The 26,115-nt window shown below is 37.2% G+C and overlaps 1 protein-coding gene across 11 annotated transcripts in view; it reads right to left on the minus strand.

The window, feature by feature from the left end:
• Positions 1 to 26,115, minus strand: part of LOC128237140 (ensconsin-like) — a 69,653-nt gene that overhangs the window by 34,926 nt on the left and 8,612 nt on the right. For 3 of the 11 annotated variants that reach the window (XM_052952409.1, XM_052952404.1, XM_052952403.1), the window contains exons 1-3: positions 18,446 to 18,583; positions 11,256 to 11,750; positions 10,554 to 10,598 (exon numbers count right to left, since the gene is read on the minus strand). In XM_052952409.1, coding sequence (XP_052808369.1) covers positions 10,554 to 10,598; positions 11,256 to 11,750; positions 18,446 to 18,527 — 622 coding nt within the window. In that variant the 5' untranslated portion in view covers positions 18,528 to 18,583. Of the gene's footprint in view, positions 1 to 3,016; positions 3,566 to 10,553; positions 10,599 to 11,255; positions 11,751 to 14,872; positions 15,039 to 18,445; positions 18,585 to 21,462; positions 21,559 to 26,115 lie in introns of those variants that run through there. The other 8 variants (XM_052952412.1, XM_052952405.1, XM_052952410.1 and 5 more) reach the window with 7 other exon arrangements.

The following is a 26,115-nucleotide window of genomic DNA, read 5'->3' on the forward strand; positions in this document are numbered from 1 at the left end:
GTAGTACTAACCCCCGCTCCCGGGGTCTCACTATTCCCGTCCCTCGACTTCACGGTACCCCCTTGGACCAGCTGTTGCAGGATGCTGCTACTTCGTTTACTGTTACTCGCCACTTTCAACACTCAGCTAAACCCTCGCATTCTTGTATTGGTTAATTTTGCTTAATATGAGATTTACCTATTCTCTTTTAATAATTCAACCTTTTTTACATCCTTCAAAATTTCAATATTTGGCCAAACAATAAAATATCAACTTTTTCAAATGAAGGCAAAGTCAGTCTGACAACATCTCTCTAAGTGTCACCAGAAAGCAAAGATTGCAATTTTCTGAGTCCTGTGCCCCATCCATCACAGATGTTTCCTGATTTTCCAACACAACGCAAAAGGAGAATTTCCAGACTGTGTACATGGAGGCATCGGTCTGTGGAAGGCCATGTCCTTACAGAGAATCAATATGTTACACTATGGCTACTAGATGTCCCCAGATACATTCTCCATTCACTCAACATTCTCAGAAAAAAATGCTGACCCTGCTGATTTTATCTTAGTATCCTAATCATCCTGTCATTAGAGAGGCTAATTTGATTTTAATACATTCATCACTTTTTCCCTATAGAAAATAACAAAGACTTTTGCAAAGTTTTCATCACAGAACACATTTCAGTTACAAATTAATACAGAAAAGTCCAAACACTTGTTCCAAAAGTGAACAATCCTCCCTCCTTGTTTGGGAAGTTTGCCTATTCTGGCCAGGCAGCCTGGAACAGTGCTTTATCAATCAATATCATATGAAAATGCCCTAAAACATCGATATTGCGCAACCACCAAAGCCAGCCTGAATCATCGAACTATTCCCAAAATCTTCGAGAAAACATGGGAGCACTTTTCTATATATTTCTAGTATATATTATGACTTTGATCTTGTGGAAATTTCCCAATATCTCCTTGTAATGTTAACAGTAAAATGAAAAGATGTCATGTTATTTGACTTTAATGGAAGTATGTGCCTTATCAGCTACATGAATAAGATGCAGCCCCCTGAGTTCCAGCAGACATTTTCTTAAGTTAAAGAATTAGTTGAGAGCTTGATTAGCTTCCAAGTGACAGAGGTTACAATCTTAGATGATAATTATTTCTCTAAAGAACTCAATCTGTAATATGAACAAAATTAAAAAAAGTTAAGTATCCAATTCTTTGAAAGGAGTAGGGTTCATCATGATCGCACAGAATGAATGATATTTCCACTATTGAACCATGTCTGGAAAATTTGGAAAACTCAGTGAGTGTCCAACATCTTGGTATCGATTCTTACAATTTCTGGGGAACATCATCTTATGCAAACAGATTTTAAGGAAGTTTGCAAATTTTATGCAAATATTTAACCATATCAGACCCAGGGATACAGAGTGCAGAATGGTTTCCACAGACGAGACATGCGCAGCTCAACTCCACCATGGCGGAAAGGACAGTGGACATCAAAAGCCAAAAAGACTTAAAAGTAAGTGAGATTTATTTTATATTAATTCATTATTATTATTATTATTATTATTATTATCATTATTATTATTATTATTATTATTATTATTATTATTATTATTATGTTTAATTTAAACTTGTGACTTAAGACTCAAAACTTAAGGTGATGCTTCAATGATCAATTTACCATTTGTTAAATTTCCAGGTGTTCCAAGAGTAAGTTGACAAAAAAAATAAAATAATATTTTAAAAAGTTTGGTTTATCAAATCTTTAAGCATGATACAACTATAAGATTAAACAAAAAAAAATATAACCACTAACAGTAATTTAAATAATTTAAATGAGGAAAAGAGTCAAAAAGAGAAAATCAGAAACTCCTATCAGAATGTAAAAAACCCCATTTTATCCACAATTCTTATCAAAACAATGCTGAGTTTAAAGAATGCAAAACCCATCCTATAGAACAGATGCAGAGTGATTAGATAAGGATCTGTACAAAACCCTTTTTTTGTGGGATTAAGTGAGGTGAGAAAAATTGGGAGTAAACAGAATGTTGCATATACTATACTTTGAAGATTGACAAATCTAAAGACCCTTCTACCCTTGTAATTGGGTGTACTATCTTTGGACAAATTCTTTAAGTATTATGCACCAGTCAATTGTAACCACGGCCCCCCCAGGTCCGGGGGTATACCGGGGATAGCCGGGAAAATGGGCCGTGTTTTTACCTTTCAGGTGACCCCGCAGTGCCTGGTGAATGCGGTGGTTTTGTCTTCACTTTAAATATAGCGGGAAATGGGCCTTACCTAGGGTCCTTGGGCATTTGGCAGGGAATTTACCATTTGTTCGACCCCGCAGGGCGGGGATTTTAGCCGGGGTTGAATGGACCGAAAGTCAAAGTCCCCGCTATTCCCCGGACCTGGGGGGGGCTAGGTTACATTTGACTGGTGCATTAAGTACACATGCTGCAATGAAAATCAGTCACCTTTATAGGTGGCCAAAAAATCATTTTGCACAAACTATCTAGTAAAGGTTAAAATGAATTACACATGCTTATGCATTAAAATTAAAAAAAAATAATATAATATATATTTTGCATCAATCAATACTGCCATTAAAAAGCTCCCTGTTCTTGACACATTTCAATGTCATTTGAGCATATCTTTAAACTCTATATTTTAAACGGTGCAAAGTTGCAACAACAAAACAACATAACATAATAAACTAACAGAAAACGACAAACCATTTGTTAAGCATTATACAATTAATTTAATTTTTCCTTGATTATTTATAGGCGCTACATTTAAAATAATTTCAATAAACTATATAAAATCTGAGGTTCGTGCGTCATTGAAGTCACATGAAAGTTACACATGTATGTGAATTATGCTTAAGAGTACAACACGCAACCGTGAGATTATATTTTATTTTAATTCAAGATTTTGTGAAGTCACATGAGATGATATTAATATAATTATATAAATACATTTTCACTTAGCTGCTGCCAATTAATAATAACTCGGGCAAATCAACCACTTACAATGAACTGCCTGTGTTCTATATTTATCCTCAGATGCCAGTGAAAAATCGGTAATAATCCATTTTTGAAGTAAGCGTAGAGTTTTATGATTGGTCCATTATCCAATTATATTGATCTCCTGATCTCCCGGCCTCATCACCTCATTTCAGCCAAATTAGCTTTGTTTTTTGGCATCACAGTATCATAAATTCAATCTTGACAAGTTTTATTACAAATGAATCCAAATTTCCGCCTTTGTGATGTTATAGAATGTCATAAAGTTAATGGAACAACATATTCCCCAATCATAAAGCAAAGTCACTGGATGAGCCTACAACTACTTCATTTACATGAAACACTAGTAAAACACCAGCCCTCACAAATCCACCTCAAAAACAATGGCGGTTCCTAGGTTGCAATGAAAGTTCACAATGTCTTTTCAGAAGGCTATTAACAACTATTGTTTTAATGGGCACTGTCCATTTATTCACCTGAAAGCTAACAAGCTGTGCCGCCCAATGGTCAATTATCATTTATTTCCAAGCTCCATGTGTCCCTAAGCCATCCATTAAAAGATCGAGTTGAAATTCTACCTCAGGGGGAAAAACACTTAGTTATCTCTCAACAATTAACCCTCGACTCTCTTTGAAACAAAGAATCTCATCTAAACAGAAAGGGACCGATTCCTCTTTATGCAAATCAAGGTTACTGTGCACTGAAAGATAACATTGTTCATTCTCATAATATGGGACATATGTATATACATATGTATATATACATAAGTCAATAAAAATCATCAAACAAATTCAACATCAACTCCAATCAAAAATGCGAGAACAAAATCCAAAATGTAATCAATTACAGGTATTTCATAATCATAATCACAATACACATATAGCAGTACGTATTGCCAGCACTTCTGAACACTATTAACTGAGGTAAGGTCCTGGAATGTTGGCAACAACTGTTGTATATCACTGCATTGTCTCGGAACTTATCTGCTAAGAAATGAAGAGGAAAGAAAGTCTGAAGTAATACATCTTGTCATTTACGGCCTTCACAGCAGGTTTTCACAAAGGCCACTAACCTAACGGTAAACTTGCTGCCCTTCCAAACCAAAAATGCAAAAGTACAGATAAAACAGATTGTCTACAAAATAACACAAGCATTCACTTTTTAATTGCATTAAAAGGTTTCAAACTTACTTGCAAAGAATATATGAATCTCGAAAAGTCTCCTATTGCCTCTCCCTGATCAAATATTTAACAGAACCTTTCATAAGGTACCACGTATGCGCAAGAACTTTTAATAACGCTGAAATTTCACCACTCGACACAAGACAAATATCATCAGGCAATAGTTGCACCAGCTAAATTGCTTGAAACAATGAACATCAAGATAAACATATGAAGGAAATGAGTTCGATCTGCAGAAAGATAATCGGGCAACAGCGGCACCAGTTAATTTTCTTGGAACATTGGGCATGTTCTAAAACCTGGCCATTTAGAACATGCCCAAACAATGAACATCCAAGATACACAAATGAAGGAAATGAGCTGGATCTGCAGAAGATAATCAGCATGCATCATCAAACCTTTACTTCTACACTGGCTTGCTGAAGTCATTGTTTTCATGTTTCATGTATTGTGGCAATGAATGTTCTGCTTTCACATGCTTCATTCTTATTGAAGGTCAACTTAAGGATGAAAGTGGCACTTGGTACAGGTGTAACCCTCACACCAAATAGTTAATGGGTTTGAGCCCCACCAGGGTAATGTGGTATAGCTGGTATATTTATTATCCTTAAACCCAAGAGGTCATGGCTTCGATCACCTACCGGGTTAATGTAACATTGCTGGGTGTAATCCTCACACCCAAGAGGTCATGGGCTCCAACCACACCAGAGTGAAAGTGGCATAGTTGTTATGGGTGTAATCCTCACACCCAAGAGGTCATAGGCTACAGCCATACCAGAGTGAAAGTGGCATAGTTGTTATGGGTGTAATCCTCACACCCAAAAATTCATGGGTCCAGCCAACAGGGTGAAAGTGACACAGATGGTATGAGTGTAATCCTCACACCCAAGAGGTCATGGGCTCAAGGCCCACCAGGGTGAAAGTAAAATAGATGGTATGGGTGTAATTGCCACACCCAAGAGGTTGTTGGTTCGAGCCCATCAAAGATGAAAGTGGCTTAGTTGGTATGGGTGCCATTCTCTCACCCATGTGGTTATGCGTTTGAGCCCCATCAGGGTGAAAGAGGCTTAGTTGGTACTGATGTAATTGACTCTCACCCACTAGGTTGTGGGGATGAGCCCAACAAAGGTGGCTTAGTTCAGGTATGGGTTTAATACTCACACCCATAGATCACCCAAAGTGAGTGGAAATGGTAAAGTTGGTATGAGTGTAATTCTCACATAGAAGAGGTCATGGGTTCAAGACCCACGAATGTTATGTGACATTTTTGGTATCGGTGTAATTCTTACAACCAAAAGTCGTTGGCTCGAGCCATATCAGGGTGAAAGTGGCACACTTAGAATGGGTGCAATTCTCTCACCCAAGAGGTTGTAGGTTTAAGCCTAATCAGGGGTATGGTCGCTTGGGCTCCCAAAAAGGACCCATTTAGTAACTGGCTTCTACGCTACATATAGCTCATAAATAATTTTAGATATTTAGCTAAAATGGATTTGTGAACTTACCTAAATGTAGTTGGTGATTGCACTTTAAGATCCAAATCAATCTTTATCAATCTATTCCGAGACAGTCGACAAATGTATAGCATGACAGCAAAGAACAACCCCGCAGATTTAAAATCAGACCACGTGCATTCAGTCAGGTATGTATTGTGAGCCAATGTGAGGTTACGCTCATCCACATGTTACCAAGGTCATGGTATTCATTATTCCTGAACAGTTTATTACATTTTGCATCATTGAACATATTGACCAAGATTTAATACAAATCTGACTTCAGGAAAATCAACCTTGAGTATATCAGCTGTCGACAGTTTGCAAATAATATGACATAAACAAAGTGTGCCTAAATGCCTTAAAAGCATAATACATTGATTTAAGAGAAATGACTCAATTTAGAAGGCGTGGACTCATTTTGATCTTATTATGCATCCCTGGGACCCTCAAAATATACTGCATGGGAGTCACACTCTGGACCCCAATCTGGACAGTCACAGGAAAAACCCTGTACACCTACAAAATTATTAGAAATCTAGCTATATAACGCCTCATTTTTTGCTTTCTTAACATGGTTCCAACTAGAGTTATTTAACCAAATAAACCATGCAATGCTACAAAACATTAATCTTATTTGATAAGCATGTAGCCATTGTAGGATATGACCAACTGTTGCCTTAACTTTATGTAATATCAAATAAACATGGTTTTACAAGTGTAACATTTCTTCTTTTTCATGATTTCTTGGAAGAGGAATCAATTTCAGTTACTACAACTTATGTGTCATAGGTTACTTCCCTTGAACTGCCAGTATTACTGGTACCTTGCTCTATACTCTAGAACTTTCCATTAAGGATTGAAAATTTATAACCATGTAATAATCTAAGCCAGTATTAACAACAAATCAGATAAGTATTCAACATGATACCCTCAAAAGGTAATATCAACCTTAAGTTCTTTCTTTTCAATGGCACACTTCATAGATAAGATTCAGTCCAGTTTTTAAAAACATTTCATCATCAGCTATAACAGAGTCAGACCATAATTACATCTGCATCCTTTGATAATTGTTCACCCCCCCCCCCCCCCCCCCCCCACCCTGACTACTTCCTCTGTGCACACAGTGCATGATAATTAAACTTCATAAGAACAGCGTCCTCACCTGACAACCTGTCACACTGCAGTTTTAATGACTTCTCAAATGACTCACAAAATTAAAGGCATACGCAGCATTACATGTCCAGAAAGAAACACAGTTTTCAACTTCAAATTCGTAGAAGATATGAATACAGATTGTACAGCCGATCCATGATCGATAAAAATAAAATTGAACATATTTTTTTGGGCCACCAACTGTGCTATCATTTTTTATTTTTTTATTTTTTATTCATTTGTCCATGCACGTCTGCACTCTCTTATCTCATGAATATATTGATAAAATCTTCAATATTGCCCACTCAATTTTGATATTATTCATTGCCCAATCTTGTCAATATTATTATTCATCATGGATGGGCTGCTCAAGACCTTGAACCCTCCGAGTCCCTTTGCATGGCAACAGACTTTGCATTAATTAAGATTAACTGAGCTCAGATAAAGAGAGAGGAATGAACAAGTTTAATGAGAATGTTAAGAGTGCTACTTGCAGTCAGAGAAATCAGAATTTTTGTGTATTTTTCTGACTTCTCTTTTCAAGTCCATCTGCCTTCATGCATTTGTCCATGTTAGCTTAAAGCTAAACTCCTCTTAAAACCTGCTTTTCTAGATGGCAATTACATTAACACAGCTTTGCATGCACTGTATTTAAAATTCTAATTATCCAGTGGACATTCCCAGAACAGGAAATATTCAGGAAGCTTAATAATGAAAGGGCTTTCTAGGAACCTTTTCCAGAAATTTCTTTGTTGAAAGATATTTTGAAACTCCAACAGCTCCAGCCTCCAATGTAATGGTTCAGGTGTTGAATACAAACAATTACAGCAGGTGCAATTAAATGGTTCTAGTTCCCTTTTAATGGATTCAATTCTGAAAATGTTTCCATATATAACTTATTACAAGCTGATATATCATAGTTTTCTATTTTTCACAGTTTTATCACTGAATCCAGAACATGAGTTGACAAAGCCAAAACCTGTTTAAAACTACAGATTTTAATTTCAACCTTGATATACAGACAGTATGTGATTGTCACTCACATTTGGCAGTGCCTGGCCTCGCACATTCCTTCCTCTTCTGGGACTCAAACTTTTAGAAAATTTCAAACCCAGATTGGTCCCATACCTTTTTCCGTAATTTCCCTTTTTCAGATTCAAAAAGAACCTGCTGCTCTTCTTTTTGCATGAGCTTATCAACACTGGCACAAATGTTTGTGAGAAAGAAACTCAAGATATGTGTACAGTGGCATCATCACCATATATAAGCATAGAGTGAAGGTTCAAAACATGTACAGACTGTGCAGCATACACACATGCCAAATAGACAATGAAGGAACACTATAATAAAATATATATATATATATATATATATATATATATATATATATATATATATATATACATATATATATATATATATATGTTACATTTCTATCATTTAACGCTATCCCTCAATGATTCATTATTCTCGTCACATGGAATCTACTTTTCAGTGAAAATGAAAAAAGCGTTCCAAAACAATCTTTAGTTTGGAGCATCAAAGTATTTGAAAACAAGAGGCACATCAGTGCCTGTGCTCCACTGGCCAAAAGGTTCAAGCAAAGACCACCTAACGAACATTTTCGTCAAGTTTCATAGAAATACAATCATCAATTTTTGAGGAGAAGTTATTTAAAAAAAATTTTTACTTTAATAGCTCTGGCTGCCATGTTGTGCAGTGGACCGAAATGATTTGGGCAATTTGAGTAAAGGAGCACCAAACAAACATTTCTGTCAAGTTTTATCGAAAAAAGGTCATCGGTTTCGACGACAAGTCGTATAAAGTTTTTTTTATTTTTTAGCTCTGGCAGCCATGGTGTGCAGTGGACTGGAACCATTTAACAAATTTTGGTTAATGACCACCCAAGGAACATTTCTGTCAAGTTTCATCAAAATCTGATCATCGGTTTCTGAGGAGAAGTGGTGTAAAGGTTTTTCCTATTTTTAGCTCTGGCTGCCATGTTGTGCAGCAGACCAGACTGTTTGGGCTATTTTGGTTAAGGACTACCCAAGTAACATTTCTGTCAAGTTTCATTGCAATACGATCATCGGTTTCTGAGGAGAAGTCGTTTAAAGGTTTTTCTATTTTTACCTCTGGGGGCCATCTTGTGCAGTGGACCGAAACCATTGAAGCAAATTTGATAAAGGACCATCCAAGGAACATTTCTGTTAAGTTTCATCAAAATCTGATCATCGGTTTCTGAGAAGATGTTCTTTAAAGGTTTTTCTATTTTTTTGCCCTGGCAGCCATGTTGTGCAGCGGACCGGAACCATTTGAGCAATTTTGGTTAAGGACCACCAAAGGAACAATTCTGTCAAGTTTCATCAAAATCTGCCTATCCGTTTCAGAGGAGATGTCGTTTAAAGATTTTGCTATTTTTAGCTGTGGCGGCCATATTGTGCAATGGACCAGAACCATTTGAGCAATTTTAATAAAGGACCACCCAAGGAACCTTACTGTCAAGTTTCATCAAAATCTGCCGAACCGTTTCAGAGGAGATGTTGTTTAAAGATTTTGGTATTTTTAGCTCTGGCGGCCATATTGTGCAATGGACCGGAACCATTTGAGCAATTTTGGTAAAGGACCACCAAAGGAACATTCCTGTGAAGTTTTGTCAAAATCCGCTTATCAGTTTCAGAGGAGATGTCATTTAAAGTAAAAGTTTACGCACGCACGCACGCACGCACTCACGACGGACAATCTGTGACGACATAAGCTCCATGGCCTTCGGCCAGTGGAGCTAAAAACTAACATTCACATGTAATTCAACTTAAAGCTAAAAATAAATCACAACTTAAAGCAACAAGACTGGCGCAGAGCAACACCAACGTTTGTCTACTTTTGTTTTTTACAGTCAAACAAGGGACAATACTATACATGTATTTAAACCAGAGTTATGGGCCTTGCTACACATATGGAAACATTTTTAGGTTAAAGTTTGAGCACAATGACATTGAAGACAACCCAAATGCTATGACATGTTACTCGAAAACAAGGTCAACAAGCTGAAAAAGGCAATGCAAGATCAGGGAAGGAGGATACAAGTTTCCTGAGAGAATTTCCACTGGCTTTCAAAGGATAATTTACCAAGTTATAAGACAAATAGAACAATCATTGAGAGTCATTGAGTCACTTGAGACACGAGATTGTGTAATATGTTTTGAACAGACTTGTTCCTGTATTTTTCATTATGTTATTCACACATTTTTCTTGTACATTTCTGACCTAGAGCTATGTTTTATGAAATTATCAACAGAGGTTCTAACTTCTAACAGCTATAAAATTTGCCAATCCCCGAAAAAGGCTGGGAGCAGGTATAAGGGATTCATGCAGAAAGCAGGGTAAAGGGGCTTAAACCCCATTTCAAGTCAATTATATTCATCTATAAGTACTTAAGCTTCCTACTGACTTTTTGGTGCAAATGTCAGAGCAAAAAAAATCTTTACAACTGTACAATCGTCTGAAACTAAAACCTTTTAATCCTGATTTAAGAAGAAATTAGAACCCCTGTATCATGCTCCATGGTTCAGCAAAGATGATTATTGATAATAATTTGGAATTCCAGTGGAAAAACCTCCAAACCAAAATAGTTCCGGGGTATAACATAGGTGAAGTATAGGACTAGGATACAGGGTTATCTAGGCTATAATAATTGTTAGAAGGTGCAATACTTGCCTACTCGGCCACTCCATATCATGTACAATTTTTTGGAGCCTTCATCTAGAGAAAACATGAGCATGTGGATGGTTTATGGGGTCTACACTACGAGAGTTATGACATGACAATAGATGGTAGAGAAAATGAGCCAACAAAATGTTTAGTAACTTTTGTTAAAAAAATGGTAGTATTGAGTAAACTGGAATTTTCCATAAGAATATTGGTTTAATACCGGTACATGTAAAGATTTATAACTTTGAAAGGTCAGGTGATATACAAAATTGTATAATAATTAAGATATATTGCCAATTAACCAATTGGGTAATTATATAAAAATTACATGCATACATAATTCACTTAACCAATATTTAAAAACGAAAGATTTTCAAACTTGGTAATAAGGTCATTTTCTCTAGTGAATTTCATACAGATGGTTACATTAAGCTCAAATGTGCAAACAGCAAACTTCAAATCAAACTATGAAATAATTTAAGCGAAATCAGAGCAGAGGATACAGAAATTGGATTTTTGTTTTTACTCTCTATATTTAAAATAAATCTATTTATCTAATAAATTGTAAAAAAAAATTCAAGGTATTTTTTAAAATTATATTCGAAACAAAAACCATTCTGAAATCTTGATCAAATGCAAAGAAAGCAATCACTTCAACTCCGCCTATACTTGACAGTATTCTGCTACAATAACACAAAGGGCATTTACCTTTATCTTTTGAGGGAGTCCCACTCTTTCCTGAGCTTGCCACTGAGCTTGGCCGACTTCCTCCGATTGTCTCATTCAGTTTCCCACTGCCATCACCTGACCTTTTCTCCAGCAGAAAACTGTCAGTCACTCTCCTATCAGATTTCATCTTCTTTTCTGCTGGTTCTTTAAAATCCCCCTTTCCACCTTTATAACTGTTATCCGAATCACTTACAACCGAATTCACATTGTCACTAATATTTTCTTTCCCTATATCCATCGCTTCATTATCAACACCTTTATCAGCATTAGGAGACTGTGTGTGTTCAGGATTCACCTCATATCTTCCTTCTGTTCCTGACTTCATAGACTCGTTATCACTGCTATGGTCTGCATGAAGGTGCTCCAGCTCCGAGGAGGGACTTTCCGATCCCATTCTATCGTGATGATTGTGGTCATCCACCACTCCGTCCACATCAGTGCCGGTATTCATGTCTGCATCAGGGTCATCTGCATCTGCGGAGGCAATGATCAATTGTAATACAGTTTATGAAATAAGGATGGGTTTTTTCACAACAGTAGCCCAGTTTGTTTACCTTTCTATACATTCATATTCTAACTCTGATGAACACAACATAAACAAAATACCTCTAAAACTACAAATTGGTCAAATGACATTTTACTTGTGACATTGGTGAAACAGGTGATGTCATTGATAAAACTGTCCTTGTTGCATTATTTTACTGTGTTCTGCATTAGCTCTTAATTTTTATTTTAAGTTAATGAGTGTAAATATAAACATTGAAAGTGAGTAGAGTTGAAAGCATTGTTTTCCCACCAGGTAACTTCAAAGACCAGAAGGAGATTTTATCAGACAGATTCTGACAGAGGATCAATTCTTCTCATGCCCTTGAGGCTACAGCAGGATCAATTGGTGTCATTCATAACAAACCAACCATCCTTACACTGAAAACCCTGAAGGGTAAACATTCACAAACACAGAAATGTTCTGGTTACTGTTCTCAGTCAAATTTATTTTAAAACATTCCATATCTTTTTATAAAATGTGCTCATATTATTGTTTGCAATATTGACCTTGAGGTTGCAAACAAAATAAAAACTTCTAACACTGAAACGCTGAAGGGTAAACATTCACAAACCCAGTAATGTTCTAGTCACTGTTCTCAGTCAAATTTAATTTCAACGTTTTTCTGCAGTATTACCTAGTGATTCATTTTCAAATCTGCCTGAGACCATCCCTCAGATCTCTTATATTCATTAGCATTGTGCACATATTACTAAAAATAATGATGCACATATATAGGAATAATTGGTCACCAGGAAAAAAACATTGATGTGGTCTCAGGATGTGCAGCAATATGATTCACTAATTCCAGACAAAACTAGATATATAAAACCAAATGTGACAAGAAAATTATTATATACGGGGGTAGTAATTTATGAACAATTTATACCAGCTGCTGTCTCTAAATTTCATTGCAAATTGCAACAGTTGTCAACGTGTTGGTCAAGAAATCCATATTATATCGCCCTAAACCCTGCAGGAAATCAGTAATGAAAGTTTTCTACTATTAACATGGCATATTGCCAACAGTCATTTGTTTATGTTTTTCAGTCAAAAAGGGGAATAACTCTACCACTACTAAGAGTTATGGGCCTTGGTATAGAATCATGTGTAAATGTTCTCTTGCTAAATGCATCATTCAACACTAAGGATCTCCCCAGTTCCTGAAGACACCAACTTTGATGGAGGGAATCCAGAACCTCTAGATCATGCCACGCTAAACGATTGATAGAAACCCAAAGTATGTTTACGGTTCAAGGCAAAATTAACTGGAGCTATCACTGGATGTGATTTATACCCCCACCACATCACCTTATAGTAAGAAGACTATCACTGGGAGAGATGTATGCTCCTTGAATACTCCTTCAGAAGGCATCAATTAAGTTAATGGGCCTAAATTCTACTATATAGAAATAACAACTATAACATCTGTGAAATAGGCATGATATTTTCTTTTAGTTTTAAAAAGTGTATAGCACAGTTTGTACTTGAGTTGACTGTGAGGTTTCACTGTAGCAACAAGCATACATAACAGCCCATACTATCACAAAGAACAAAGAAACACCTGACTGCAGTAAGGGACACTTGATTTCAACTGGTGGTCTCCCTTTAGGTTTCCTTGGAAATAAAGTTAGTGTCGCAATGTGAACCATGTTTTAATGAAGCTTCTTGTATGGTTTAGAGTTAGGCTTATCCACTACAATGAGAGCACAGCTAACAAAAGTTTGACAAGTTACCGACTTGTCTACTTCACTAGATCAACTAAATGACTTAGATTTAAAAGATGAACATTTTACTAAGTTTAAACTTGAACTGTCACAAGCATGTGACAAATGCCCCTAATTTAGCCAAATGTGATAGCCATTTGACATGTAAGTGAGACCTTGACCATGCGGTACTTCTCTTTTAAGTTTGATCAAATTGCTAACCAATTTATCAAAGTAACAGCTGCCAAACGATTGTAATGGATAGGCATGTGGAAAGACAGTGTGACAACTGCTCCCCTTCGGAGGCTTAAAAAAATTTGGTTACCATAGAAAATGTGGCATTGAAACTGTGAACTGTATAAACTTAAAACATAATGTTGAGGCAGCTCATAATCAGCAATGTTCTCAGGTGAGCTTAACAAATAAACATATACACAGCGCTAACACTTCCTCATACTTGAAGACAAAACAACCAAGTTGCTGACATAGCAAATAATATTTGTACAGAAACCATTGTCACATAACCTGCATGATAAACAAGTAGTTTGTAGGGGTGAGAGTAGTCTAGTGGTATAGGTGTCCACCTCTCACCCAAGAGGTCGTGGGTTCCATCCCCATCAGGGTGATAGTGGTATAGGTGTCCACCTCTCACCCAAGAGGTCGTGGGTTCCATCCCCATCAGGGTGATAGTGGTATAGGTGTCCACCTCTCACCCAAGAGGTCGTGGGTTCCATCCCCATCAGGGTGATAGTGGTATAGGTGTCCACCTCTCACCCAAGAGGTCGTGGGTTCCATCCCCATCAGGGTGATAGTGGTATAGGTGTCCACCTCTCACCCAAGAGGTCGTGGGTTCCATCCCCATCAGGGTGATAGTGGTATAGGTGTCCACCTCTCACCCAAGAGGTCGTGGGTTCCATCCCCATCAAGGTGATTGTGGTCTAGGTGTCCACCTACCACCCAAGAGGTTGTGGGTTCCATCCCCATCAGGGTGATAGTGGTCTAGGTGTCCACATCTCACCCAAGAGGTCGTGGGTTCCATCCCCATCAGGGTGATTGTGGTCTAGGTGTCCACCTCTCACCCAAGAGGTTGTGGGTTCCATTCCCATCAAAGTGATAGGGTCTAGTGGTACAGGTTTTCCCCTAACTCGTAAAAGTATTTGGGTTTGATCCCCACTAGGAGTACTTTCTCATGGCCATTCATAGAGGACACAGTACTGGTTTCTACCCAAGAGAGTTATTTAATAAGCTATTAGCTTTCATCACAATCAGAGCTAAAATAAATGATAAAAAACCTATATCCACCCGCAGTAGGTAAAAATGTCAAAAGCAGTATTTTTTCTACTCACCTTCACTACCTCAACACACTACTCCAAAGTAATTACCATAACAAAGACATTCCACACACACAATCATGAATAAATAATCATGGCTCCCGTGACTCCCATGATAAACTTCCACTTGTAAATAATGTTAAAATCTACTTCTCTTCCTGTATAAACTCTTGGCATAAAACTGTCATTACCAAATTAGCACAGCAATGAGTCTGATGGAGTAGATCACCTCTATAAAACATAAAACTGTTCTCATATGTGATATTATCAACTGCCTTCATCTTCTATATAAATATTAAATGCCCGGCTGCATATATAATGTGGCTGTATGTGGTGAGAGTAGAAGCAGGTTAAAGAGAACATGAACTGAATAACAAATAAACATGTAGAAATATTGAATCCATTTGAACACCCTTTCATCTAGCACTTCTTTTTATGGTGTGATTTGTTTTTTGTCTTTGTATTTTCTTTCTTATATAGCAGAATGAAAACTATCCATAGTCATAGAAGTTCCACAATTTGTTTTGCATGTATACATATAATATACCTATAACATTTACAAGAAAAGAGGTCTTAGATGTAAGTGTATTGATAAAACTATATGGATGTAACAGCTGTATAATTTACTGAATAAAATCTTATGTCAACCATTGTCAAGAGCGTGACTCATACTTACACAAGAGATCAACTTATGTTCAATTTTATGATAAGGGTTACCATAACAACCATAATGTTTATTTATTTAAAACGTAATGTCTTATATGGCGGTGTCTGTTAAAATCAGACATATTAAATCTGGTTGTCAAGGCAACGGATGGGATTCAGGTGAAAGCATATCAATTAAATCCAATGTAGTCTTGCACAATAACCAACAAAATATAACCTGAGCTTAAAATAAAAAAATGTCTTCTGTCTGCCTACTGGGTTGTAAAAGCCATTTGACATTTTCAAATCAATATTCTGTCAGGTTTTGTTGCAGTATTTTCCAAGAAAAGAAAAAAAAAACAGAACCTTAGTTACAGACCACAAAATAGTCTAACATTTCCTTAGCAACCCGGCTGACAAGACAAAATCCTGATGACTTATGCCACAGACAGAGCATAATGTAGTATATATGTGTTTATAATGCCACAGAGAGAGCTAATGTGTGTTTATTATGCCACAGAGAGAGTTTATATGTGTGTTATGCTACTGAGAGAGCTTATGTGTGTTTATTATGCCACTGAGAGAGCTAATGTCTGATTATTATGCCACAGAGAGCTTATGTGTGTTGAATGCCACTGAGAGAGCTTGTGTGTGTTTAATGCCACTGAGAGAGCTTATGTGTGTTTAATGCCACTGAAAGAGCTTATGTCTGTTTAATATCACAAGGAGAGCTTTTGTGTGTTTGATACCTGAGAAAGAGCTCAAGTGTGTAAAATGCCACAAAGAAGGCTGCTGTGTGTTTAATGCCACAATAGAGCCTAAGCAATTTAATGCCACTGAAAGGGCTTACATGTTGTGTGATAAATGCCACTAAAAGAGCTTATATGTGTGTGTAAAGCCACTGAGAGAGCTCATGTGTGTTCTGTCACCAAGACAGCAGACTTACAAGACTAATGCCAAAGACCAGGCTTGTGTGTCTAATTCCACATAGCAAGCTTGTGTATCTCATGTCACAGAGCATGTTTGTGTGTCTCATACCACAGAGCATGTTTGTGTGTCTTATGCCACATCTCATGTCACAGAGCATGTTTGTGTGTCTAATGCAACAAAGCAGACTTGAATGTCTAATGCCACAGAGAGGCTTGTGTGTCACATGTCACAGAGCAGGCTTGTGTGTTTTATGTCCCAGAGCAGGCTTGTGTGTTTATGCCACAGAGCAAGGTTATGTGTCTAATGCCACAGAGCAGGCTTGTGTGTCTTATGCCACAGAACAAGCACGTGTCTAATGCTACCGAGCAGGCTTGTGTGTATAATGCCACAGAGCAGAATTGTGTGTATATTGTGCCACAGAGGAAGCTTGTGTGCCTTATGACACCTAGCAGGCTTGTGTGTCTAATGCCAAAGAGCTGGCTTATGTGTCTAATGCCACATGGCAGTCTTGTGTGTCTTAATCCACAGAGCAGGCTTGTGTGTGTTATGCCTAAGAGCAGGATTGTGTTTCTAAATGCCTCAGAGCAGGCTTGTATTTCTGATGCCACAAAGCAGACTTGTGTGTCTTATGCCACAGAGCAAGCTTGTGTGTCTAATGCCACAGAGCAGGTTTGTGTGTATAATGCCACAGAGCTGGCTTATGTGTCTAATGCCACTGAGCAGGCTTGTGTGTCTTATGCCACAGAGCAAGCTTGTGTGTCTAATGCCACAGAGCAGGTTTGTGTGTATAATGCCACAGAGCTGGCTTATGTGTCTAATGCCACTGAGCAGGCTTGTGTGTCTGATGCCACTGAGCAGGCTTGTGTGTCTAATGCCACAGAGCAGACTTGTGTGTCTAATGCCACAGAGCAGGCTTGTGTGGCTAATGCCACTGAGCAGGCTTGTGTGTCTAATGCCACAGAGCTTGCTAATGTGTCTAATGCCTGTGTCTAATGCAACCGAGCAGGCTTGTTAGTCTCACGCCACTGAGCAAGCTTGCATGTCTTATGCCACAGATCAGGCTTATGTGTCTAATGCCTCTGAGCAAGCTTGTGTGTCTAATGCCGCAGAGCAGGCTTGTGTGTCTAATGCCACAGAGCTGGCTTATGTGTCTTATGCCTCACTGTCTAATGCCACGGAGCAGGCTTGTATGTCCAATGCCACTGAGCAGGCTTGTGTGTCTAATGCCACTGAGCAGGCTTGTGTGTCTAATGCCACTAAGCATTCTTGTGTGTCTAATGCCACAGAGCTGGCTTGTGTGTCTAATGCCCCTGAGCAGGCTTGTGTGTCTAATGCCACTGAGCAGGCTTGTGTGTCTAATGCCACTGAGCAGGCTTGTGTGTCTAATGCCACTAAGCATTCTTGTGTGTCTAATGCCACAGAGCTGGCTTGTGTGTCTAATGCCCCTGAGCAGGCTTGTGTGTCTAATGCCACTGAGCAGGCTTGTGTGTTGAATGCCACTGAGCAGGCTTGTGTGTCTAATGCCACAGAGCTGGCTTGTGTGTCTAATGCCACTGAGCATGCTTGTGTGTCTAATGCCACAGAGCTGGCTTGTGTGTCTAATGCCCCTGAGCAGGCTTGTGTGTCTAATGCTACTGAGCAGGCTTGTGAGTCTAATGCCACAGAGCTGGCTTGTGTGTCTAATGCCTCTGAGCAGGCTTGTGTGTCTAATGCCACAGAGCAGGCTTGTGTGTCTAATGCCCCTGAGCAGGCGTGTGTGTTGAATGCCACTGAGCAGGCTTGTTTGTCTAATGCCACAGAGCTGGCTTGTGTGTCTTATGCCACAGAGAGAGCTTGAATTTATCTTGATCAAAGGCTAACACCTTGTCAAATCTTAACACTTGACAGAAGAGGTAACCTTTTACATACTTCCTCAGCAACATGACTTAAACCCAATACTGTTGCTGTTCTTGACATTTTCCGCATGGTTACAACAACAAATTTTTCTTGACCTTTGACACAACAGCCACTTACCAACAAAGCTTCCTGGTTTCTCCATGATTCCACTGTCTACACAAGTCCCAAGATCAGAGTCCCACCATCTGACCTTTGACATTGTTAGTGACCTTTACATTCACCATTTAAATTTACGTCCTTGAACTTAAGATGAAACTTTCCACTTTGCTTGAAATTAGAGCAAAACAAATGTAAATGTTCAACTACCATCCAATGTAATGGAATACAGTTTCAATAACTTTCATTTGGACAGAAACTAATTATTATACTACTATCATTCACCAAAGTCTTATCTTTTTGTTATGAACTCCATACCAGACAATGGGAAGGGAAGTAAATATGCCAATTCTACAAGCATCGGCACACTGATTACTGCCAGAACCTAACAATAAGCTGCCAAATTGAATACTACCGTAACAAATGTTTGTAATTTAGATAAATATCAGGAATCTTATAAAAACATTTCGACTCATGGCAGACATTTGTTTTCCTGTTTCAATTTTTTATATGTGAATAGAATTTCAAAGTTTTGATATCATGAAAGTTCTACCATTTTATACCAGAAGCAATAATATCATGTTAGCGGTCACTTAAATCCGGTTTGAAGTAACCAATGCCTGTTTTATGGTATTTAAGTAAAAACAGCTGTAATTATGGTATTTTTAATAATTTTTAAAAGTAAGTCCGAGTGATCATGACAACAGATGCCCGTCTGTTTCCAGTAGGTTAAGTACATAATAGACCATACCCAGAGCTTATGAAATTACCACAAAGTCAGCCCTCTGTCCCTTCTGAATAATTGAAAACACTGGCATCTGTACTCTTTCATCCAGTAAGTAACTACATGTAGCTTAATTATACGATGAACAATATAAGGTAATGTAATTATAAAACAAAAGCATTCAGTGATTCCTATGCCTAAAACAATGTGTTTATTCACTCATACCGTAATTTTTTAACTACAATATATATATATATATATATATTTATATATATTGCATTCCTAGCATATTAAATGTTAAATTCAGAAAAGTGGCCTTGAGCCAACCATTAGTAGCATTATTGTAATATTCTATTTCAAAACAACTCCAGGAAATGCCTAAAAATTCATTCAGCAGACACTGATGCCACTTTTTTTAATGTTTTATTCACCAGACCTCATATATCACGCAATATTATCCTGACAGAATCACTTGACAACACGGTAATGGTGTGATGATGACAAAAACAACGTTATCAAATGCAATTGTATTTTGCAATCCCTCGTTAACTAATCAATATGAACGTCTATATACATGGCACCTTTGAAAGGTGGATCCTGGGGAGGAGAATCAAGGATTCTCAGTTTTCTAGACTGTGTCATCATATGATTATTGACTGGTTTCTTTGTATTAGCAAACAGGTGAAGTGAAGAGTTACGTGACAATTTGACAGCCTGGCTCTACCAGATGAAAGGGTTATTAAACATTGATTATGCAAGGATAAATCCCATTACAATTCTGATTGACGTTTCTGATTGACCGATAGCAGTGTTTTAAAACAGATGATTGAATATAAGGTTCCAAATCTGATCAAAATTAATGTGATTATTTTATAAAACAGCAATAAAACTCTTTTTACAAAATGAAAGGAAAATAACCAATATCTCCAATGCCGAAAGCTCATCAATATTTAATATAGGCAGCATCTGGTACTGAATACTCTTCAATCAACTCTTTCTGTTGTTGCACAATACTGCATTTCACACATCCCATTGCATGGCCATAGTCATGTAATCACACAGGATGGCTAGACATTATTCCGTTATTTGCCATTTCTGCTGCAGTTACATTCTGGGAAACTTTGGCGATAATTACAGTGCAACTCTTATTTCAATTCCCCCTGATCAATTTTAATGGTTGACAATTTATATTACCTGCTGCACATTAATTGCCACAATGCTGCAAACAATAACAAAAACAGGCTCTTAATTTCCCAAGCAACATGTGAGTTTCTACTGGATCCCTCTGCACTGATAACATCCTAGAAAATCTCTTTCTGTCAAATCCAGGACTTGTTGGCAAGTCATCTTTTGATAAAACATGTGTATACACAAGATCATTTACCATATATAATTATATAATCCAAAATGAGTCAGAGAAAATAGGTGTTCAGAAATGTTACCTTGAGTACCGGGTACTCTCACTGAGTTTACTGACAGAACTCTTGGCACCATCATACAAGACAACAGAGAACACAGTAACATGAATACAGTAGACTTACCTGGCAGAGTTAACCAATGTTATTATCAACTCAATTACCAATCAGACAAACAGTCACACCTCATGCCCGTCAATATTATTGATTTCAGTGTGATCATGGCTGGATAAGGCTCCATCTTTTACTTCAAAGCAACAACAAATGCCTTGTGTTAGAGTTAAAGTGATACATAATGACACAACTGAAAGTCATCTGTCAATTATGTCATACTCATAAATGAAAACTGACTTCAGAAAAATTGAATTTGAGGGCATTTGGCTTCACTATTGATAATGAATGGCTGACAATTGCTAGTATATTGCTAACTAACAAACTTGTCCGTTTAGCATATTATTTATAGCTGCACTCTCACAGATTGACAGTTTTGACATATTTTTTTTTTTTTCCTCAGAATCAGCTTTTTTTTGCATCAATGCCTTAAATTCAGTCACATAACATGACTCACAATACAACAGAACTCAATTGTTTGGAAATCTGCTGAAAATTTCGTTTTTTCTTAAAGGGTTAGTAACATTTTTAGCCATAAAACATCAGTTTTTCAAACGTAAATATGAAAATCTGCGATCTGATCTTATGTCAGCATTCCTATATCACTGGTTCCAGACATTTATGCCAAAATTGGCTCAATTCAAGACAAAAAATAAAAAAACTTGTCAAACGGTCAATGTGTGAGAGCTTTAAAGCAAACTTAAATCATTGGAAATGCACTACTTTAATTTTCAGCAATTAAATGCCACTAACACTGTGAATATATCCCAGAAAGTTAGCATACTTACTACTATGAAACATAGCTATGCCTTTCGGTTAAAAGTGCACACAAAACAAGTCCTAGAAGTTTCTTTTTAACAACAAATAGCAACACATTGAACCACTCTACAGATAACTCCTCTCTCAATGGAAAACCCAGCAGAATTCCGCATAATATGCACATTACACCAGCAGACTGTACCTGAACATGATATTTGTGAGTAGTTTTTGAAATACCTATACCCAGAATTGGACAGGAACCAAGATTCTGACAACTGTTAGAGACATTACTCCATGTGATACAAATGTTACAGAGCTCTGAAGGTATTGTACAAGAGCTGGAAGTGACTATCAGAACCACATTAGCTTAAATCTAGAACACATATGAAACAAGAGTTTGCCCCGAAATGGGGATTCCACCATGGCCATTAAGCTATTTAGTTTAGTCTTAACTTATTCATTTTACAACAATTGTGAAACAAATCTACTGCACTAACCTGATAATGTAATGATGCCACTGCAGTAACCAGACAACTTACTGAGCTACTTCAATCAAGCACCCTCTTCACTTCACTATGAATACATATCAGTGTTAGTTACATCTTGGAACAATTCCTAAACCAAACACAAACATACATTGGCTGTAATATGGCTACCAAAACTACTACTAATGAAAATGTCCACATACCATAGCTTCACAAATAAAACAGCATTTCTTTTCATGCAAGTATGCAATGTGTCATTACAATAAACATATAAACGTTTAACATGCAGAATCAGTAAAATCCCTTAAAAAACATTAAAGTTTATCTTTCAAAACGTTATCCACGTACATTTTTCACCACAGCTGTATTTACATGCATAAAATAAACTATGTAAATATCCGATAATAACCTTCTGTGTCTATATACAGTATACAATTTGTCGTCACTATTCAATGTCAATATTTGAATGGCAAAGACCATGTATATGGTTGAATTCAGCCAAATGTAAATATCTACTGTAAGACTACATGATACAAAGTAAGTCACATAACCTGAGCTAAATTACATTCTAACATTGCAAAAAATACTGTACAAAATATTCAAGTTGTATGACAGAATTCAAAAGATGGAGATTCCAAAAGTTTCAAGTATCAGGTAATGTACTAGTGTTTCCTCCAGGCTTGATAAAGGGCATGGTATTATTGAAAAGGGCACATAGAAGCATGACAATTTTAATATATTCTCTTAAACGGCTGCATGACCCTCAGGTTTAATAATTTTGACAGCTATGCAGTTATATTCATATCTGATGATTCCAATGTTTGACTTAAAACTTATAAGCAATAAGTTATGAAACATAAAGAAAGCATGAACCGGTACAAAAAAGTTGCAAGAGTAAATCAGTGGTCAAAATCAATCAGCACAATGCGGTAAGCACTGCTCTAGTAAAATGTTTTTAGGGCTTGCTCAAATTTTGTATTATATTTTGCAGGGTTTGTTGATTTTTTCATAACTCAAAAGTACCTACATGAACAAACAAAGAAACCCAAAACATACTATGATCCTGTTCTGTTAAAATCAAATTTTAAAAAAAAGTTTTTAATTTTGCAACTGTTACATAAGTGGAGTGTGGTCTTTGAAACCCACTTGACACCTGTCCAGCCAGGTGACCATCGGTCTAACTGAAAATCTAATGTGCCCGAGCCTGGAAATGAAGAAGGGAGGGGCTGAGTGAGAAGTATCCCAGGTGAACACCCCGCACTGGTGCAGACAACAGTTCAGTCATCCCAGGAAACATTTCCAAGGAATGCATGTCCAACAACAAGGTCATAATTTATTGACAACCCAAAATAAGAACTTTTTATGTGTAGTTTTTTTTCTTACTATAAAATAATACGCTGTTTTTAGCTTTGCTTTTAAAACTTTTAACAAAGATTTCTTGCTGAACTGCACATGCATATGAAATAAAAAAAAAATGTTTTCACAAAAGAAATTGAGCACTTACAATCTTAAAGTTCCACTTGAAATATATTTATTCCTTGAACAAATCTTATCTGAAGTACACGAGTAGAGTAGGAAATTTATACATTATTCATATCATGGACAATGCCGTATCAAATTGTCATAAATCAAATACGAGTTGATGAAACACAAACAATACAAGGATTTTAATCAATGCAAATTGAGCTAAACTATTTTGAACAATGTCACAATCATGATCGTGCTTGATAAATTGACTTAACTGTACATTTTATTACCAAACATAATGATAAACTAATATCATTCAAAGTGTCTCTCTAATCCGCAATAAATATGTTTATATGAATTTTCTTTTAACACTATATATCTACTGCAACTTCGGCTAAAACACTTTTATAACATACCAATGCTAATTATCATCACTTTAAGAGATGTTAGTATTTTACAGGAATTTACACATGAATGAAGCTGAACCATGAAATATAGATATTTAAATAGTGTTTTCACCATACTATGCTCAAATACTGTGACAGTTGTTACAGTATGAGGACGCTGAAATGTTTCACCAGTTATCATAGTAACCAACCTCTACAATTATCATTCATGAGTATGCACCAATAGTCACCTGACAAGGGTTTACCACCAGCAGGACAAATTTCAACACCACAGGAATGTGAAGATGTTTTGTATTTCACAAATCATCGAAATTTACATACAATAAAGAAACAGAACAAGATATATGATACCTTTTGAGGCACAGTTTGTGAGGAAGTTGACCTGATTGTCGCTGAAACCAAAGATACAAAATGAAAGAAAAAATGTCACATTATTTTTTTCTTTTTTGTTCTAGGCTATGCAAGATAGTGTAACCAGCCTTTTTGGTATGTGGTATTAAAGGTTTTTTAGGGATACCCGGGGCTCAAGAGGTAGAGGTTTATTATTTATCAGTACACAGACTTTCAAAGTTATTTAAGGGTTCGGAAAGAAAATGAAGAGGTAATCAGTAATCAAGGGGGACTGGGGCTACGCTCATTAAGGGGGAGGTAGTACTATTCAAGGGGGACAAGGGTTACACTCTTCAAGGGGGGAGGTTACACTATTCAAGGGGAACAAGGGTAACACTTTAAAGGGAGGAGGTAACACTGTTCAAGGGGGTCAAGGGTTACACTATTCAAGGGGACGAGAGTTACACTCTTTAAGGGGAAGGTTTGACACTTTGACAGACACTCTTCAAACAGGAGTGTGATTACACTATTCAGGCGGGAAGGTGACACTCTTCACAGTGAGAGGGTTACACTATTCAAGGGAGAAAGAATCACACTCTTGAATGGGGTTGGTGATTACACTATTCAACAGGAAGGGTGACACTTCAGGGGGAGGGTGGTTCCACTATTCAAGGAGCTTGACACTCTTCCAAGACCAAGGGTGGTTACATTATTCAAAGGGGAAGGTTTTGATTGCACTTTTCAAGGGGAGAGATGGTTACACTATAATAAAGGGAGAGTGACACTAATCAAGGGGAGATTGGGTTACAGTAGGCTCTTCAAGGGAGGGGGTTACATTATTCAAGGGGGAGGGGGTTACCTTTAACATTTCAAAGGAGGGGGTTACATTCTTTAAGGGGAGAGGGGGTAACAGTAGACTCTTCAAGGGAGGGTGTTGCATTATTCAAGATGGAGGGAGTTACATTTGACATTTCAAAGGAGTAACAATAGACTCTTCAAGGGAGGGTTTTAAAATCTTCAAGGGGGAGGGCCCAGTTACAGTAGGCTCTTCAATGAAGGGGGTTACATTCTACAAGGGGAAAGTTTGTTTTCACTAGACACTTCAATGAAGGGGGTTACATTCTACAAGGGGAAAGTTTGTTTTCACTAGACACTTCAATGAAGGGGGTTACATTCTACAAGGGGAAAGTTTGTTTTCACTAGACACTTCAATGGAGGGGGTTACATTCTACAAGGGGAAAGTTTGTTTTCACTAGACACTTCAATGAAGGGGGTTACATTCTACAAGGGGAAAGTTTGTTTTCACTAGACACTTCAATGGAGGGGGTTACATTCTACAAGGGGAAAGTTTGTTTTCACTAGACACTTCAATGGAGGGGGTTACATCATTCTTCAAAGAAGGAGGGGTTAAATACGTTCGTGTACAACAAGGGGTAACTGAAAGATTACTTCGTTATAAAGGGAACCTCCAACACTACTGGATGAGAGAGATATCTAAGTCTAATCAAACATTTAGATGTCAAATGGAGTTTGCATAATTCCACTTAAGGCAATTCCTTGAACTTTTATAATCAAAAGTCTATCTCCTGCTTGCAGATGTTCCTCTGTTTCCTGTGCTTTCATAATTTAAATTTCCTACCAATCACTAAGTGCTTCTTGAATTCAAATTACTTTAAACATTTTAAAGCTCTATCAACAATGCTAACTAATGTATCAATAAAATTATTCCTTTGCCATAACATTACATGGCATTGTCTATGGTGAATAAAGAATGTGCATAATAACTAGAGGTGAACATCTTTGGTTGATGGTTATCTGAAAGGCATTGTATAATGTGATATTAAAGTAAAAGTAGTAAAAAAGTTTATAAATATCATGAATGCCTGCGGAATGATAGTTTAACTGGTGTTCTATGGAATACAAAAAGTGTTCTAGTAGAGAGTATTAAATATCAGTCTTTTCCATTGTAAATAACACAACAGTTGATAAAATC

The sequence above is a fragment of the Mya arenaria genome, chromosome 6 (assembly GCF_026914265.1).
Source record: "Mya arenaria isolate MELC-2E11 chromosome 6, ASM2691426v1".
In the NCBI taxonomy this organism is placed as follows: Eukaryota; Metazoa; Mollusca; class Bivalvia; order Myida; family Myidae; genus Mya; species Mya arenaria.